General features: G+C 33.4%; 1 protein-coding gene across 1 annotated transcript in view; it reads left to right on the forward strand.

The window, feature by feature from the left end:
- The window catches only part of Mettl25 (methyltransferase like 25), a 50518-nt gene that overhangs the window by 15550 nt on the left and 14622 nt on the right, over positions 1-20346 (forward strand). The window contains exons 4-6 of the mRNA XM_013023226.1: positions 1868-2464; positions 5178-5325; positions 15104-15198. Of these exons, the coding sequence (XP_012878680.1) occupies positions 1868-2464; positions 5178-5325; positions 15104-15198 (840 nt within the window). The remainder of the gene's footprint in view (positions 1-1867; positions 2465-5177; positions 5326-15103; positions 15199-20346) is intronic.

Below are 20346 nucleotides of genomic sequence, written 5' to 3' on the forward strand. Positions count from 1 at the left end.
TTAAAAGCTTCTTTGCATCCACTGAGATGTATAATGCTTGCACAGCTATTTTTATAAGTACTGCACGCTAACCAATTGCTCCACTGGAGCTCTAGCACAGCTATTTTTTAAATGTTGGTTTTAATATTTTTACCATTTGGTCAAAACCATATGTAAGGAAGCTATAAGGCAGACTGACAGTATCATCCTTTAAACATAAGATTTTTTAAACATATGTTCTCATTTTCCTGTATACTGTATAACCAATTGAAGGTAAAAACAAAAAATGTCAGTTAGATGCTGTAGGGGATGTGGACAGAAGGGAACCTTACTGCATTGTTGGTCAGAGTGTAAACTTATTCAACCATTCTGGAAAGCACTATGGAAATTCCTCAAAAGACTCCCCATAGAGCTCCCCTATGACCCAGCAATCCCACTTTTGGGCATTTACCCAAATGTTCACAAACAAGACCACACTAAAGCTACCAGCACGACTATGTTTATTAACCAACCCAGATGCCCCTCAGTAGATGAATGGATCAAGAAAATGTGGTATATATACACAATGGAATTCTATGCCTCCATCAGAAAGAATGACATTGCCCCATTTGTTAGGAAATGGAAAGACTTGGAAAAAATTACAATGAGTGAAGTAAGCCAGGCCCAAAGAAACATAGGTCCCATGGTTCCCCTTATTTGCAATAACTGGTATATATCTGAGTCAAGCAGCAAAGGTCAGATAAGTTGAAGTTAGGAAAATGAATCCTAAGATATGTATTCAAATGTTTTTTCTTTCATGAGATTGTTTCTAACACATTTATAAGATTATTTCTTTGTTGCTTTGTATGTCCCTCCCCCACAGTATAACCCCTACTTTCACTGTATTTGATGTCGGTATAATTTGTGGAGGAGAAGAGAAAAAGCAAATCATTTAAATAGGGATACAGGTGAACCCATTGCAACAATGAGACATACAAGTTGTATGTTGAAAACGAACTTTACAACTTTGGTGGGAGGGGATGAGGATTGGGTGGGGGGACGGGGAGGATAGGAAGGGATGGGAAGGGGAAATAAAGGAGGAGGCTACAATGCTTGATAAGAAATGTACTTATTATCTCGCCCATGTAATTATAACCCCTCTGTACAGTATTTTCACAATAAAAAAAAATGTCTGTTAATGCTTTGCTACAGATACTTTTTTCAGAATGAATAGAAACTGTGGCCTGAGTGACTTGCCTCATTATAATAGCACAAAAATGTATTTTCTGTATTTGAATTATTTTATAGTTTCTGACTTGTGAGATAATCTTGTTTTGAAATGAAGCTTTTATGCAAGACACTGATACCTGACAATAGGTTTAAAATAAAATGTGCCTTGGCCTGTAAAAATTAAAATTCTTCATACCCTACAAGAAGATCTATGGAGACAAAGAAGGATTTTCTGTCCTGTAATTTTTATTTGACATCAGAATCCCATAGAAACACCAAGACTTATTAAAATTTTGAAGATAAATAGATTTCTGTGCTTGCTTTCTCTTCCACTCTCTCTCTCTTTAGAAAGGTAGACAGACAGACATATAGATAGATAATCAACAATATCCTTCAACCCATTTCCAAAATTGATTTTGTAACTTCAATTTGCTTGCCTTCCCAAATATATTATACTATCACTCGTGACTTTCTTTAGACAGCTCTTATAGTATGGTTATTAGAATTGTGTTTTTATATCAATTTAAAGAAAATTACCACTGTAGTTTTGAGCCTGATATTTCATGAAATAAAAGCATTAAAATAACAACATAACAGATTCTGAAAAACATTTGTTTCCTTACTTTTTTTTTTTAAGACTAGACTACTAAAATCTTATAATTTGTTTTTCTTACTTCAGGTAATCGACTTGGGTTCTGGTAAAGGCTATCTGAGCTCCTTTCTGGCCTTGAAGTATGGATTAAAAGTTTATGGAGTTGATTCCTCAAATACCAACACTCATGGAGCTAAGAAGAGAAACAGGAAATTGAAGAAACATTGGAAACATCATACTCAATCAAGGGTAGATGTCAATGGACTGGCACTAAGAATGACAAAAGAAAGAAAAGTGAAAAACGAGATTAAACATAAAGCAGATATAGAAGAAATATATGACAACAATCCTAGGAATCAAGAAATGATAGCTACTTCAGATATTTTGACAGATTATTCGAGCTCTGTAATTTCTGACTTAAGAAAACAAGTGGAAAACCAACAAGTTCAACCACATGAAGGAGAAAATTTGTGTTTTGAAAATGACTTTTCTCTGATTGACCTTTTGCCTATCAATGCCATAGAGCCAGCTTCTTCATCACAGATATCCAATAGAGAAATGTCTGAAGCAAATAAAGGAAGAAGGAAAATGATACCAAAATCAAATGAACCAAATATATATTCACCTTTAACCTCTTTCATCACAGCTGATTCAGAACTGCGTGACATTATTAAAGATCTGGAGGTAATTTCTCTTTTGAATCATTGAATCTACTAAAATGCTGTAAACATAGAATTTAATTTGAATAGCTTAGTTACCATAGTAATGTGATCTTATTTGATTAAAATAATCTAAAGACTTAAGGAAATAAATCCTAAGTAGGTTTTCACTGTAGTCACAACTGTCAAAGTCTAGAACTGTCACATTCTAGACTATATGTTATATACAATACTAAAGTCACAACTGTCACACTCTAGAATAATATATCGTTTTATTTATTTCAGTTCTCCTATACCAAAGATAAAAACTAGAACCAAAGTTATCAATAAGCTAAATCCTCTAGCTGCAATTTAAAGATTGTTAAAATTATAGTCCAAGGTCTTCTCGGCTTAGTGATGATCTCTCACTCTGTTGAAAGTAGATTCTTTTCCTAATAAATATTGTTATTATTTTCAGACTACTAATTATCAGCAAGGACAAGGTGCTTACAATCCTCCAAAAACTGCTTTAAAGAGAATTTTAGATACAACAAATAAATATTGTATTGCCACCTACAGAGACAATTGTTTTTCTTAGATTAGATTGTAATTCTGCTTGTTTTCTAGATTACATGGGCAGATGCAACATTTTTTAAACATTCTGAATAATACTTAAACAATTTCATGTTTTCCTGAATATAATTATTAAAATATACATGATTTGTAAGTTAACACTTCTCTTAATTTGAATTTGCAAAGTAACATAAATAATAAAAATGCCAAAATAATTGGTAAACATCTACTGAATTATAAAATTCAGTATGGTATGCTAGAGATTGTACCAAATCATTTTGTAAGAGTTAAGTGAAGAGTTAAGGTACTATATTACCCCAATTTTATCGATAAGGAATTTTTTTTAATTTTTTATTGTAAAAATACTGTACAGTGGGGTTACAATTACATGAGTAAGGTAATGAGTACATTTTTTGTTGAGCATTAATACCCCCTCCTTTGTTTTCCCCCTACCATCCCTTTCCTTCCCACCTCCCTAACTCATCTTCCTCCCCCAAGTTGTAAAGTTCATTTTCAGCATAGTATCTTGTATGTCTCATTGTTATAATGGGCCAACCTGTATCCTTGTTTCAGCATTGTGTTATTTCCCTTTCCCTCCCCAAATTAAAAAAATTTATATGCAAGATGAAGGGCACCAGAATCAAATACAGTGACAACAGGGGTTATAGCATAAGTGGGGAGGGGGAGAAATTTTATGGATAAGAAAATTTAAAACAAGCCTGTGAAATCCCACATGTGCCTGAAATGAGACTTAAACCCAGGCTGTGTGTCTTACAAGGCTATATTCTTAAATATTGTAACAATTTATAGAATTGGGTTTATTAATAATTTGTTCTTTGATATTCCTTAAACACATGTATCACCAGTATACATTAAAAATTGATTTAGTTGATACTGAAAAGGATGTAAACTGTTGGGGAGCACCACTAACATTTTAGGGGCATGATGGTTTCATTTAAAAATAACTGAGTACTATGTCTGTGTTCCCATCAAGATCTTACACTTGCGGGGTGCCTGTGGCTCTTGCTAGAACCCTAGCTGAGATCTGAGGATCACAGTTGCAAGTCAGCCTAGGCAGGAAAGACCATGAGACTCTTATCTGCAATAAACCACCAGAAAACTGAAAGTGGCACTGTGACTCAAGTGGTAGAGCACTAGTCTTGAGATGAAGAGCTCAGGAACAGCACTCAGGCCCAGAGTTCAAGCCCTACAACCGACCATAAAAGAAAAAAAGATCGTACACTTAATACAACTTTGGGACTACTGAGTCTTAAGGGCGTCAACTGGAAAATTGAGGGATGACTTCCCTACAAATCTTCAGTTCCACCAGGTGCTATTGGCTCATGCCTGTAATCTTAACTACTCAGGAGGCTGAGATCTGAGGATCATCATTAAAAGCCAGCCTAGGTACAAAAACCCTGAGGCTCATTTCTAGTTAACCACCAGAAAACCAGAAATGGAGCTGTGGCTCAAAGTGACAGAGCACGAGGCTTGAGAAAAATAGCTCAGGGACAACAGCCAGGCCCTCAGTTTAAGCCAGATGACCAAAAAACAGAAAGAAAACACTTTAGTTCCTAATGATAATTGAGTATAAATGTTATATAGAAAAAGACCTTTTGCTCCTTCTTAAATTTTTGTTAGTCATGTCAAAGACAAGACTTTTTAATGACTTGTAAATTGACTAAAATTCTGTTCATGTATGCATTTTGCCCATTATACGTTTTTCGGTACTGGGTTTTGAACTCAGGGACCTATAGTTGTTAGGCAATTGCTCTACAACTTGAACCATATCTTCAGCCATAGAACATAAAATTCTACATTGAATTTTATATTGCTATATTTGAAATGATGAAAAGCTAAATATTTGGTATGAGGAGTAGAAAAGCCATATTTGAAGCACTTTTATTTTTATATCAATGTATGTTTTTTGATGAGCAATCTGAAGAAGCTTATCAATAAAAATTTCATTAGTGTAAGTCAAAATAGGATATAAATATCTTACATCACAGGCTTAGCCTAGTAGTACATGCTACATATCTTTGAGCCAACCCTTGCTTTACACTATCTGTTGATCCAATACTGATTGTGAAAGAAATGAGAAATTAAAGGTATGAGCCATTGTGCTTCACTCTGATTTTAACTCTCCTTTGGATTACCAAAGTTTACTTTTCTTCTTGTCTTTAAAGGATTGTTTAATGGTGGGTTTACATACCTGTGGTGATCTTGCTCCAAATACTCTGCGGATATTTACTTCTAAGTCTGAAGTCAAAGGAGTTTGTAGTGTGGGTTGTTGCTACCACCTCTTATCTGAAGAGTTTGAAGACCAACCCAAAGGTATAAAGCTTTTCCATGTGTTACAATTTTTATTTGATTAATGATTGCTGTTTTCTGTTTCTCTTTTTTTTCCTTTTGAAAATTATTGTGATTTGACTTAACATTAAGATAACATTTAGCTGACCACTAATAACTCATGCCTGTAGTCCTAGTTACTTAAGATCTGAGTATCACAGCTCCAAATCTGCTCAGGACAAAAGTCTGAAAATGACATAAAAACTTCATGTTGATCTTTATTTTTTTTTAATTGGGATTTGAATTCAGGAACCTTTGCTTACAAGATTTTCTTTAATCATTAATAACACAGATTTTTTTTGTAGAAAGCATTGGCTTAGGGTATATTATTTGGTTCTGTGAGCTCCCAGTCCTAAGAAAGGTGCAATGATTATTTTTTTAGTAAGTGGCCCAATATGGAGACAGAGATAGACACTTGGGATTTGTAAATTTAAAGATAATATTCCTACATTTAATACCTTTAATTTCAGCTGCTTGCTTCTTTCTTTCACATAATCATTACCCTGAAGATATATTCTCTTTCCAAGGAATACCTCTTTAAGACTGTCCTGCTAGACCCTAGGTCTTAATACTTTCCCACTAAGGGTAGAATTTTCCTCTCCTTTTGGCAGTGTACTCTATTCTCTACCAATAATTTTTTCTACAACCACCTTACTCTACCTCCACAGTTATCCCCAGAATGGTCCTACTTATTTGAGATGTTTATTTATTAATGTATATTAAGCTAGAAATTTTAGGTTATGAGTAATTTATTTATTCTCTGGTTTTTGTCAAGTATATAAAAAAAGCCTAATTAAGGTGAACATCACTACTTTAGGCAACCAGGAAGTAACAGTTTTTATCTACTATCTGGTTTTCGAATCCTACTTATAAAGAGATTTACAGAAGCTGCTTGCCAGGATTGAAAAAAAGTATTGACTAGTTACTTATTTGCCACTCCATTTTATATCACTATTCGGGTATCTTTTCTAATCAGTTGTTACAATAAATGGTTAAGGAATATTTATTGACAATGTATATTAATTAAAATTAACTAGTTTGTCGGATGGAACAGCATTGAAGAGCACAAAGGAGTGATAATGATTGGCTTACCCACATACTTGGTTACTTTCTTTCATGCCAAGGAAAACATTATCAGATTGATGAGCCATTAGAGGTTAGACTTAGTCTTATCATCCCAACTAAGCACTTTAATTTAAATGTAATGATGTAGATTAATGTTTATGTCATATGTATTGACTAGAGTATTGAAAAAGGTGGCTAGAAATATGGGGAATATATCTGCGTTGCCTTCTGTGGCAGCTGCATTCACATAGGTAATAGGGTACCTGATTGAATTGAACAAATGTTTTTTGAATAGCTACTATTTCTAGTCCTCTGTACTTGGCACTTCGTGTATAATAAAAGGAAATTGTGAAGGGCCTCATAAAAAAAAAGTAAATGCTTTGGGAAAGAGGTAAAAAAAAAACTCAAATAGATGACAAGTAGAGTTCAATTTAGCAAGCATTTATTAAATGCCAGCTGTATTCCACTCTATTTTAAGTGGCAGTGATCTAACAACGTATGAGGTACCATTTTTACTCTCAAAGAACTTTTTCTAGAAGCTCTTACTTCACTAGTAATTTAATTTTTTTTCTTTTCCTACAAGCATTGTCAATCTATGGCAAAGCATTCCTGTCAAAAATATATACCGTAAATCACTGATACTATCAAATAGAGTATTCTGTGCTTCAGTGGGACAAGCAAATGATAATATCTTCATATATATATATATACATATATATATACGTGTGTGTGTGTGTATATATATATATATATGACATGAACAGAAATCTGGGTATTTGGGTTGTCAGAAAAGCAAAGAATAAGCAGGAAGAAAATGATTGAGTAATACATGAAATGGATTGAGATATATGCAACATGAAATACTTTGGAGGTTAAGAAAAGTGTTGGAAAGCTAAAATGTAATAAGAAAATGTAGAAAAGTAAGTAGTATGAATAATACAAGTTAACTAGATTTATGTTGCAGTTTTGCTTAATTCTAGACCCACATTGGTCTCAAAAAGTAACTTACTCGCTTTTGGTGACAATCCATTTTCATTTCTCATACTTTATGGACTACCCTTGCAATTTTTATAACTATTTCCTAACCCTGGTTGCTCAGTCAGGTCAAACTTGAGATATTTAGTATGCTACAGACTTGTGACTTCTCAATTATAATTTCTAGGTATAAAAATTGAATATTAGTATCTTTAAGAAGCTACCTAGATAATTCTAGTGAACAATGTAGTTGGAAATAGTGTATTTCTTATCATTCTTAAGAAATTACAGAATTATAGAGGAAGATTTCCAGAAAGATATATATATATATATATACATATATATATATATATATAATACATATTACTTATTTCAACATTCCTTGGCTACAGTCTTAAGTGGGCTCTGTATTCAGATCCATTTGAAGGTCCAGATCAAATGTTTAACTCAGAAGCACTGAACAGAGTCTAATAGCATGCCCGAAACTGGTGTAATTAACCCACAACAAAGTCCTGTGTACTAAGATCTTAGATGAAGACATTGGACAAACCAAACACAGATCTGAGATGATAGGAAACTAGATTGTAAATATGGGATGTAGAGAAGAAGCTAGACAGATTCTTTTAGTGTGTGTGTGTGTGTGTGTGTGTGTGTGTGTGTGTGTGTTGTGAGACAAGGTCTGAGGATTCTGTGTTTCAGCTTCCCGGTACGCTGGGATTAATGGGGTATACCACCAGGACCAGCTGAAACTAGACAAATTCAAGGAAAGAAATACCTAAACTAAGCAGAGAATATCCAGGATAAATGTTTTAGTACCACTAGAATTTTGATAGATTACCTTTATTAATAAGTAAGATACAAATAAGTGTGTAGATGTGAGGAGAGGAGTGAGGATAGGCAAAAGACATATATGTACATACACAGAGAAAGGGGAATAGGGAGATAAGGAACACAGGCGAACAATGACAAAACCAAGTTGATTCCAGGCTAATTAACAGCCACTATTCTGCTAGATGAAATATGATTGAAATCTTACTTTGTATCTATAATACATACTATATGATTCTAGTATTTTTTACCAAAATAGAAATATATCACTATATAGTTTGCTCATTATATTAAAATAACTCACTTAAAGAGCAATAGTTTATGTGCACAAGGTATTTTCTGTCTATATTCTGTTGTATATCAAATGTGTATCCTAAAAGGTTAGAGATGTCATGTGTCCCTTACTTCATCTCCTACATACCTGCCTCTCATTCTCACTCTATGTGCAATTCTGTTTGTATGTTTGAATTGGGGCGATGTTGCTGTTGGTATGAAATGCAAATAGAGTTACTAATAGTCCAGTATAATACAGTAGAAGATTCTGGCATGTACACTATTATGATAATATTTACTATGTAAATAATACCTTTTTGCATGAATGTTTACCCAATAATATTGTGGTAGACCATAGACATGGTCTCTCATGAATGTGAGTTTTCAAAAATGCTTCAAAGGTCTCTTTGAGTCATTAGTAATATTGAATTTATGCCATATGTTTTAAAAACTACTTTAAAATATTTTTAGGTTATGAGCCAGTAGTCCCTAAGAGAACAAAAGTATAAGAAATAGTTTTATTAAAGTGCTTTATGGAATATACATTTTCCCAAGATTAACTAGTTAATAGTATTATCATAATTAAGTTGAAATATTTCTATTATTTCTCTAAGAATGTGGAGAGAAAACATTTTTTGTGAAATTTCAGTATAACTTGGATATTTTTCCCATGAAAGTAGAAGTCAGCTGTATGAAACTCTACCAGTTACAGCTACCAATCACATTTTGTTCAGGCATCAGTTATCAGAGAATGAGCCCTTCTATGGCCTTAGAATTAAGTGCATCTCGTAGAGCGCTAGCCTTAAGCTGAAGAGCTGAGGGACAGCGCCTAGGCCCAGAGTTCAGGCCCCACGACCGGACCCAAAACAAAAAAAAAAGAATTAAGTGCATCTCAATTACTGTAAATTATGGCAGTTTGGCTAGATTAGGAATTGATATGAGGCACAGTTTTTATTGGCCAGACAAGAGAGTCATGTCTCCTAGAAAGTTTCTGTTATTTATTTATTTTGACTCTTAAAACTGAACAAAAGACAAAAGTGCTACTTTTTTAAAATTTCTGTATGGATTTACTCAGTGGAACAGAATTATTTATAACTACATGCATTGGATTAAAATGTATTCTATCAGTTCTCTAAATGAGGTTTCAGCTGAGAGATAAATAGCAACTTCAGGACTGGGAAGGTGGCTCAGTGGTAGAGTGCTTGCCTTGCATGCTCGAGGCCCTGGGTTTGATTCCTCAGCACCACATAAGCAAAAAGAAAAAAGCTAGAAGTGGCACTGTGGCTCAAGTGGTAAAGCGCTAGCCTTGAGCTGAAGAGCTGAGGGACATCGCCCAGGCCGAGAGTTCAGGCCCCACGACTGGACCAAAAAAAAAAAATAGCAACTTCACTTTTACTGTAAGTTTAAATGATTATTTCAGCAACTTAAAAGTGTGGGAGGAAATGAGAAAGGCAGAGACCCTGTAATCTTATTAGGTAGTTTCTTCTTTGCCTTTCATGTGAGCTTTATTAAAAACAACCCCTGTGAAGGCACAAGTTTGTGCCTGGTCTGCTTTTTCCCCACCTTCTCCCAATGCACTTCCAAGGAGTCTTTTAGCAGAATTAGTCCACCCCAAATACTGTAGATATGCAGAGGCTAATATTACAGGTGTGGCCCTAGCACATCCATAGTATGGCTTATGTTTGCCCTCTGCTTTTAATGTGTAGAACCGTGGTTCTTCGGTTAGTTTCTTTATTTATTAGCTAGCAGAAGGTTGCAAGCACATGTTTGTGGCATTTTTCAGGCTAGCTCTCTTTGTTCATGTAACCTATAGGAATTTTAAGAGAGAATACTAAATTTTTTTTCTTCACTTTCTCTGAAGTTAGTTTCATCACGTTTTTTTTTAACCAGTCCTGGGGCTTAAACTCATGACCTGAGCACTATCCCTTAGCTTTTTCACTCTAGGCTGGTTCTCTACCACTTGAGACAGGGTTCCATTTCTGGCTTTTCAGTGGTTAAATAAGAGTATTATGGGCTTCCACATTCTGTATACCATATTTTATATAGTTTTTAGATGTTTTATTGGAGGAATAATATTACATTGGTATGATTTTAGTTCACGTATCCTGTTTTAATTTCCTCCTTTCTTTTGTAACCTAGGTTACGGAACTTCTATCTTTTTCTTTTCCTTTTTTTTTTTTTAAATTTCAGGTTTACATGTGTGTGTGTGAACACAGGCTCGGAGAAAAGAGATTGAACAAGTTCAAGATAAGCTCTATCTGTAATGTAAAATGCACTTCTAAAAACCCACATTTTAAGGGGGGAAGCATAGTTCTCACCCTACAATGTGATATTCATTAGGCATAAGGGTATTAGAAGCAGAGAGTGATGGCCATACGAGTGAAAAAGTACTATAGTAGAAATGTTTTGACTAACTAGAGTCCTCCTTCTGCCTCTACAGAGATGTATACATGGATAAAGCCGATAGCCATTATAGATTATCTTTAAATTAGTGAAACAAGAATGAAATTAGATTATTTATCACTTTGGGCACTAGTATTGTTGTCTTACTTGAGTATAGCTTTACAAACAGGTCTGTTACTTAAACTGAACCTGACTCATTTCTATTGGTACATTTTTGGCTTAGATTTTGTATATATTTCTCTCAATTATATTGCCTTTGCATAAACAAATACTTGGATTTTCTGCCATGATTATGCATTTGGATGATAATGTGAAGTTTTTGAAAATCATGAATCCATATGAGTACAATAATGACATAAATGGTGTTAACATTTCACAAAGTTTTAATATCCTGGTTTTTAACAAGGAAAACTAAGCTGTCTTTAAAAAAAACTAAAAACTAACTATTGTTAGTTTTCCTTATTCATTTTTTTAAATTACCAATTATTAACCAGTTCAATTGTTAACAATGTCGATGAGAAACTTGCAGGAACTTCCTATCTCAGTTTGAAAGGGGTTTATGAGGTCACCAGTCTAGCTATTCTCTTCAGTCTTAAAGGAGATAAGTAGACTACTGTCAACTTGTAGATTAAAAACTTTTGTTGGAATATGACATTACTTTCACTGTTCAGCTGAACTTGTATCACAGATAAAGTCGTGCCAATTTGTATGGAATAAACAGATTTCTTGGCATTCTTAGTACAATTACCTCACACTGACAGCTGTATCTGATCTTCAGTAAGCTGTATGTTTTCTAGAATGTTGGCACTGATTTTGTTTGTCCTGGGGCATTTTTTTGCCTACTTCACAGTTTTTAGAAAAAGATCTTTAATAATTCATTCTCTTTTTTCTTTAATTTGAACCTCATTTTTTGTGACTAATATAAAATGGTTTTAGAAGCTTATGTAGATTGAGTTTATTTAGCATAAAGAAGTTTTCCTTGTACTCATGATAAGAAAAGCCACAACTTCTTAGATCTAAAACAAAAATTAATATATCCATTTAGAAAGAGTAGAAGAGGAATATCATGTCTGCTTTGAATATAAAATAATGTAAGAAGTTGACTATAAAATTAATACAAGGCAGGCTTAAAAAAACAAAAACAAAAAAAGCAAACTCATTTAGACTGGTTGAAGGATTGAAATAGTAGAGTGCCTTCCTAGCAAATGGGAGGCTCTGAATTCAAAGCTTTGTACCTCTATTAAAACAAAGGGAATTTTGTAATTAAAGGGGGAATAATTTTTTTCTTTTAGTTTCTAAAGAAAGACACACTTAGCTTGGTGGATAATGCTATTATTCAGTATGAAGGAACTAGCTGGCGCTCTACCTTTAAGAGACTGACAAGTTTCTAAAGCCTTCAAAGATGACTAAGAAATAGAAGAATAAACAAAAGGCTATCCAAAAATTATTATTTGAAGGTAGCAAAGGAAATGAGGAAATCAACATGGTTCACTGATAAGGGTGAAAAATGCCCATCTTGACTAGACTGGAACAGGAGTACACAGTTAAAGAAGACATAGTAGAAGAAGGCATAGTAGAAGAATACATAGTAGAAGAAACAATGAACCCTGACCATGGAAATTGTATGCAGGAGGCCTCATTCTTCATGAGATTCATAATCTGATCAAGATTGTTTCCAAAGATATTTAAGTCTACCTGAAAGGCTTTATTTAACTGAGGGTTTCTTGCTTCTGTGTCATTTATTTGCACTTATTTGTTAGAAGAGCCTATAAAGCCACCATGTATTAATCACAGAAGGAATCATGATGCCTATTAGAAAACTTCATGATGATTATATGACGAAATATCCAGTGTCAGAGTTTCACATAGCCTAACAGTTCCTTTAAATTTCTTTAGGACCTTTTGAGTCTGTAAAAGTGCTTTGGATATGGAGCCAGAGGAGACAACACAGTAAGGCTGTCCTTCTGTCTTAGGTTTTGTTGTGTAAGGTTTACAAAGGAGCTCTGATTAGGTACCCTTATGTCGGCCTTCATTGTGGTGGTAATGTTTTTATACACTTGGTTTTGAATATGTCTTCCACTTCTCCCAGTTCTAAAATTGTTCTACCACAGCCTCTAGGATTTTGTCAGTCATTACCAAATTATCTTTATCTGCAATGTCTTTTTCTGAAAGGCCCTGCATTTTCTTGTATGATCAAACATTTATCTCTTACCTTCAAAAGGGAATTTCTCATGTCTCTAGAGCAGTAAGTTTTTCTCTCACGTGTCCTGTATGGAATAATTACCTCTTTCTAGCTCATTGCTTCTTTTAGACTCACTTGTTATCTAAAACTGTGTACAAAATCACCTCCCAAACTTATTGCAGTTTATTGCCACAATAGTTATTTATTATTCCTCATAGTTTCTGTGGGTCAAGAACTTGAGAATAATTTGGTTATTGGTTTCTTATTTTAGATTTTTTTTTGAAATGATATATTCGGCCCAATGTAATGTATTTGTCAGAAATTCTGTGCTCTTTTTCAATGTAATATTAAGTTATATTACTTTTCTGCCCAAGTTTTTTTTTAAACTATCGTTCTGCCTATTTTCAGCAAGTGCTATTTTCTTCACAGCCTAACATGAATTGCAGACTAGTTGTAGCCACTAATTATACCTTTCATTACAAATCCATTTTATTTTATTGTATTATAAAATTGAGATTTGGTTCAAGCAATATATTGACTTCCATCTATTTATTCCAGTGTTTTATAAGCTTGTTTGATCATTTCTTTCTTTGTAGATATTTGGTTCGATATAGAAAATATTGAGAAACAGATTGTTATTTTAAATTGTAAGAGATTCTCTATTTTTGAAGAGTATAACTTACTTGAAGCATGCATATTTGTATATATATTATATGTACATTGTTTTGTCTTTTGCTTCATTAAGTCATCCCTTGATACAGTTGTTCCTTGGTTTCTGTTTTTGCACAGGATTAGCTGTAGAATCTCAAATTCCAAAAATCTGTGACTTTTCAAGTACTTTATATACATGAGCATAGTATTTAGTCTATGTATATCATTGCCAATACTTGAATCATCTCTGGATGGCCTATATACCTGGTACAATGTAAATATCATATAAATATAAGATTTGCCTGTTATAAGCTTATCCTTTAGCATTCATGTCTCTTTTAAATGCTAAAATCTTCAATAAAACACAACTAGTATAAATTGTTCTTGGAAGCAAATATGGCAGAAAGCAACTTGTATAGACTTCGGAGAGTCCGTGAGTTCTCCATAATTGTAAAAAAGGTTGTTTATAAATGTAAATTTATAGCTTGATAGTTAAAACCATTGATTCTTGACTCAAACTGCCTTGGTTTAAATTCTAAGTCTGCCATGTTACTAGGTTTAGAAATGGACAGCTTTCTTAACCTGCCTTTAGTTACCCTATCTGAAATATGGGAATAATTGTATACCTAGTTCATAGAATGACTCTAGGAACTAAGCAAGTCAGTGGCTTTAAATCATTAACAATATTTCCTCATAATATTAAGAAATACCTTAACAACTACCATTATGATTTATATTCTTATTTTAGAGGTAGGGCTATATCTGAATATTAGTCTATCAGTAGGATATTTCACAAATGTTAATACTTGAAAGAATCCTTTATCACTGGTTCTCTGGAGGAGGACTGGGACTATGTCTCAAGAGGCTAATACTGCCAAAAACAAACAAAAATGCTACTTGATCCTTTATAGTAGTTTATTTCATGAGATTTACCTCATTTGCATTTTCTTTTAAAGATTTCTCTTTGTTTTCACATTTGTAGTTCTTTTTACTTTTTAGCTTAAAAGAAATTTATATATATATATATATATATATATATTCCATTAATTCTGTCAGTTTTTATAATTTTTATTGAAATTTATTTTCCAGGCTTTAATTTAAAATAAATTTTCTTTTCTTTTCCCTGTTCAAAGACTCCGTAGAACTAATATTAGTTTTGTAAAAATAGTATTGATTCAAAAACAGGTGTTATTGAATCAATACTATTTTTACAAAACTAATATTTTTAATTAACAAACTGGAATAAACTGTTGCAGATCACCACTTCCATATTTAACTACTGTTTAACTTTCTAAATGACTGATTTGCTTTCTCATTAGATTATTTACTTTAACCAAAAATGAAAGAATGTTATTTAAATAGTAGGTATTTTCTCCCTATCTGCAGAATGTCCTCAAGAAAAGTGGGGATTTCCAATGTGCAGCTATTTGAAGGAAGAGAGATGGTGCTGTGGTCACAATGCTAGAATGTCAGCCTGTTTGGTATGCTTTGATTTTTATTTCCTATAGTCAAATCTGTGTTTAGATGTTGCAAAATTTCTTATTTTGGGCTGTGCTCATATGTCAGATGCCACATTTTACATTTTAACATTTTGTTTACTATAAATTATGAGAAAATGATATGCTCTTCAAATGTTATGCATTGTTCCTGCAGTGTCATAGCTAGTATTTACACATCATTCTCTATTACTGCATAAAATGGACCAACTACCAAGCCTTAAAATACAAAATCAGTTCAATACATTCTATCTGACCCTATAATGTATTCACATTTTTTATAATAGTCGTTCAGTCTCAATATTTTTATGAAATGGAATAAAATACTAAGATACCTGGGACATGAAGTAATTATCTAATTAAATAAAAACTTTACTATGCCTGATTTGACAAGCGTCCTTAGACTGAGGACATCCTAATCCATGGCATTTTTTGTTCCTGATTCTACGTTGGCTTTCAAAAGAGGTAAAACACTGTAGGTGGTCCCATTGTCATGAACAATTTAAAATATTGCAGCTATATAGATGAATAAATCTAGAGACTGAAGTTGCAAGATAAGGACTATAGTTAATCAGTTACATTATATACTGGACACTTTGTAAGAGTAGATTTTTTTGGTGTGCTCTTAACAGACAGAAAAGGTAACTGTTTTGTATATTTTGTAAATTATATAGCATTTGTATATTAAAGCACCAATACTTGTATTCCTAGCTACTCAAAAGGTTATGATTCTGAAGATCAAGATTCAAAGCTAGCCTAGGAATAAAAGCCCATGAGACTCAATCTCCAAACTAACTAAAATCTAGGCTGGAGCTGTGACTCAAGTGGTAGAGCTCTAACCAATCAAGCAAGGCAGTTGAGTACACAGTCCTAATCAAGCCTTTGTATTAGTGCCCCCTACCAAAAAAACACATTATTATTAGATATCTATACAATAAAATATTTAATGATGTATAATTGATTAAATATTTTAATGTTCAACTAGAAGATAAATGAGTTATTTTAAAGCCCTTATTTCTTTGCAATTCTTGTACTATTTCTCATGTTGCTATGTAACTGGCAGAGATTATAAATTGTAGAAATGGTTTAGAAATCTGTTTTTGCTCAAACAAAAACTTCCTTAATTTGCCGGGCGCCGGTGGCTCACGCCTGTAATCCTAGCTACTTAGGAGGCTGAGATCTGAGGGTCGTGGTTCAAAGCCAGCCCGGGCAGGAAAGTCTGTGAAACTCTTATCTCCAATAAACTACCAGAAAACCAGAAGTGGCGCTGTAGCTCAAGTGGTAGAGCGCTAGCCTTGAGCCGCAGAGCTGAGGGACAGCGCTCAGGCCCAGGGTTCAAGCCCCATGACTGACAAAAAAAATAAAAAGTTTCCTTAATTTAACCCGAGTTAAAATACTGGAAATTTTTCTTGTTCCTTTATTGTATGTGTAAGTGAAACTTGCTCAGAATCCTGTTTCAACAATAGTCATTCTCTGTACTAGAACACTGATAACCTTATACCTCCTAGAAACTGAAAGTTAAGTCTTCTCAAAGGAAGTTGAGCTTTCTAAACAAAAGTTTAAAAATATTGGCATCAAGGGATTTTACATTTAAACAAGGTAGATCTATACCTCTCTGATAGGTAAAGAATGTACAGTCTGCCATCAAAATCATTTAATACATACTTCTCATATGATTCTACTGGGCTGTTCCTGTATACCTATCTGTGTTGATCATTTTATATTGCCCTCAACTGATATTATAATATCCAAATGACCCTTGGTAGAGAGAATGTATTCTTCCCCTGCTTATGATGTCTTTTTTATTAATAACCTTTGATCATAAGCTCAGTGCCTATAGTAAGGTTTATAAAACCTCCATTTTAATAATCAGTGAACTGCCAAGAATCATTAGATGACAAAGGAAAGTCTAGCATTAAAAAGTAGATACTAGATTTTGTTCTAAAAGATAAAAGGAAACTTCAAGGAAGTGAAAGTACCCAAAATGACATAAATGGCCATTCATATTTGTTAGAAAAACAAAAGAATATAGTCAAAATAATAATTGCTATAAAATAAACTTCAAAGAAACAAAAAATTAGGTTGAAAAACAAATTCCATAAATATAGAATTTACAGAGCATATTGCTCTAAGGAGCTTCACTGATAAGCCTCGCTATTCTTGGAATGTCTCTCTTCTTACCTGCATCCTAACCCTTGCTCACCTTGACTTCTTTCCTTGTTTTTAATCTAAACTGATTTTTGGAAAGACTAGAAAAAATTTCTTCTGTTATCTTGTTTTTTCATCTTTGCAACTAGAACTGACCCATCCTCTGCTGTATGATTTTTCTGACACAAATTAACTTTTTAAAAAAAATTATTTCTTTATTCAGTTTATCCTGTACAAACATCCATAACAAAATTTAATTTGAAATTTGCATGATGAATACATATGAATGAATGAAATGAAATGAAAACTCATTGTTATTTTCAGCTGATTAATTTATTTTGGACTAGTTGCTGTTTAACTTCATATGAAAATGATGTAGTAATTTTCTCCTGGTATTCATTACATTCTACTTGACAATTGATTTTGATGGAGGCTTTCTTTAAGTATTTTTCATGTACCCTGAAAATATTCCAATTTTATTTGATAATTCCCAAAACAATTTCTGAGTTGTACATGTTCATACAGTGAACTTTTTTTCCAATAAATCTACATTGTATGAAGGTATAAGTACACCAAAACTCAAAGAACAAATTTTTATTTCTTACTCACTTGCTAATTAGCTATACAACTCGAGGCAGGTAGTGATTCTATCAGTGACCTTGTGCATCTGCAAAAATTACGCTTCCATGACAAGCACCAGCTCTCAACACAAACAAGGAAAACTTCTGAAATGAAAACAATCCTGAAGTAGACAACTGACCCTGGATTGGCTCACCCTCAATCCACATGTAGCATCAAATCATACACTTGGAGACCTAATAGACTTCAGAGAGTTTCTTTTTTCTGGGTGGTGCTATGAAATTATCCATTGCGTACTGAGCAGATGATTGCTTGGCTACTGAGCTGTACCATGAGTCTAGTGGTAAGAACCTGTATCTCAACTAGGCCATTCCATAGTCCTGCCGAACTCTGACACTGTTTCACTTGAAAGTCTACAGTTAGATAAAACCTCTAACCAACATCTTGGCCTGAGCTGTGCAAATACAACATAGAAACATAAAAAATATGAGAAAACAAGGCAATATTATTCCTCTAAAAATCAAAAACTGTACAATAATAGACTCCAATGATATGAAAGAACGTATGATCTCAGGCAAAAAGCTCAAAAGTATGATTTTAAAAGTATGATAAATAAAATTAAAAAGGTAACAAGTAAATACCTGATTGAGTTACAAGAGGATACAAATAGACATCTGGATGAAACAAGGAAGACATTGCTTTTTAACAAAAGGAATTCAATAAAGATTTATGAGTGCAGAAAAATAAAATTCATGAAATGAAAAACTCAGGTCAAATTAAAAGTGTCATTTGAAAATCTTGCAAGTAGATTGGATCAAGTTAAAGAGAGAATATTAGAGCTTGAAGACAAGGTAGCTGAATTACAGAAAATTCAGACAAAAAGGAAGACAAAATGCAAATAAAACACACATCTCTTCTGAGACACCATTGAAATTCAAAAACATAAATCATATTTCTACAAGAAAGAGAAGTATATACTAAAGGTAGAAACATAGAAAATATATTCAATAAAATAATAGTAGAAAATGTCCCAAATTTTGGAAATGACATGGACATTCAGACTTTTAGGCTACTAAACAGCACAAGAAAAAAATGTTTGTGTCATATGCTAGTTAAAACTCCATGTACAGAAAATGCAAAGAATATTGAAAGCTGCAAGAGAGTAGCATTAAATTGTAAAACAGGAAAGTGTATCAGAATAGCAGTAGACTTGTATACACAAACTCTGAAAGCAAGGAGGGTATAGAATAATGTGTTGCAAGCCCTGAGAAAATAACTACCAACTTAGAACTCTATAGCAGTTATTATTTATGATTAAAGAATAACAACAAACAACTAAAGGAATTCATGACATAAATCCATGAAAAATAAAAACTAAAAGAATCCCTACAGAGAGAAGTGAAAGACATACATACCTATGAAGACATAGGAAACAATGAATTTCACCAGACAAGGAGATAAAGAAAATAAAGATTACAAAAAAATCAAACACTAAAAAGAACAAACTGACAAGGAAATTAATACAAACCTGTCAAATTTTCTCTTAACATGTTTTGTCTCCTTGTTGAAAACCAGATGGTACATATGCCTGAAATTCCTCTGAAGGCAGAGATAGGAGGGTCCAGGTTCAAAACTAGCCTGGGTTTTGTTACAAATCCCCTATTCTAAAAAATAACCCAGCATGTGGTGGATGATAGCTGTAATCCAGGTACTCAAAAGACAGAGGTAAATAGATATTTGTCAGAAGACTATCCGGGCAAAAGTACAAATCCCTAATGAAAAGTGAACTGAAGCATTAAGAAGTTGAAAATATGACTCTGGTACAGTGCTTGAGTTCAAATTCCAGTCCGGGGGGGGGGGAGAGAGGGGGAGACAGACAGAGAGAGAGCTTTCAGATGTAATCAGTTCATTTTCTTTGTTTGCTGAAAGCTTCTTTTAGAACTAAGAATGTAGCTTGCTGGTAGAGCTTCAGTCCAACATGCACAAAGCCCTAGATTTGGTTGCAGCTCTAAAAAATAATGAAACGAAATTGTATGTTCTTTATAAGAAATATGTTGAAATGATATATAAAAATACATGTATATGTACATCATAACAGCTTGAAATTTGATTGTTTCACTGTTCTAAAGTTAAATCCAACTAAGTCATTTCACTGCTTTCCTGCTTTCTAGTTCCTCCTGGAATTCAGGGAGTGTGTGTTTCTATATATGAGCCTTTAGGCATTACCCCTAATTTATATGCACATGTAGTTGCCATTCTTTAAAGATATTACCATGTTTGTATAATTTTATGCTATCGCTTAATTATTTTGCATGTCCCTTTTATGAACCCTTACAGTATGATTATGAATCATAGAAGACTAAATAAATATATCAGCAGTCTTTTCTCTCTCTCTTTTCTTCCTTG

Source organism: Dipodomys ordii, unplaced genomic scaffold (genome assembly GCF_000151885.1).
Source record: "Dipodomys ordii isolate 6190 unplaced genomic scaffold, Dord_2.0 Scaffold3, whole genome shotgun sequence".
Lineage (NCBI taxonomy): Eukaryota > Metazoa > Chordata > Mammalia > Rodentia > Heteromyidae > Dipodomys > Dipodomys ordii.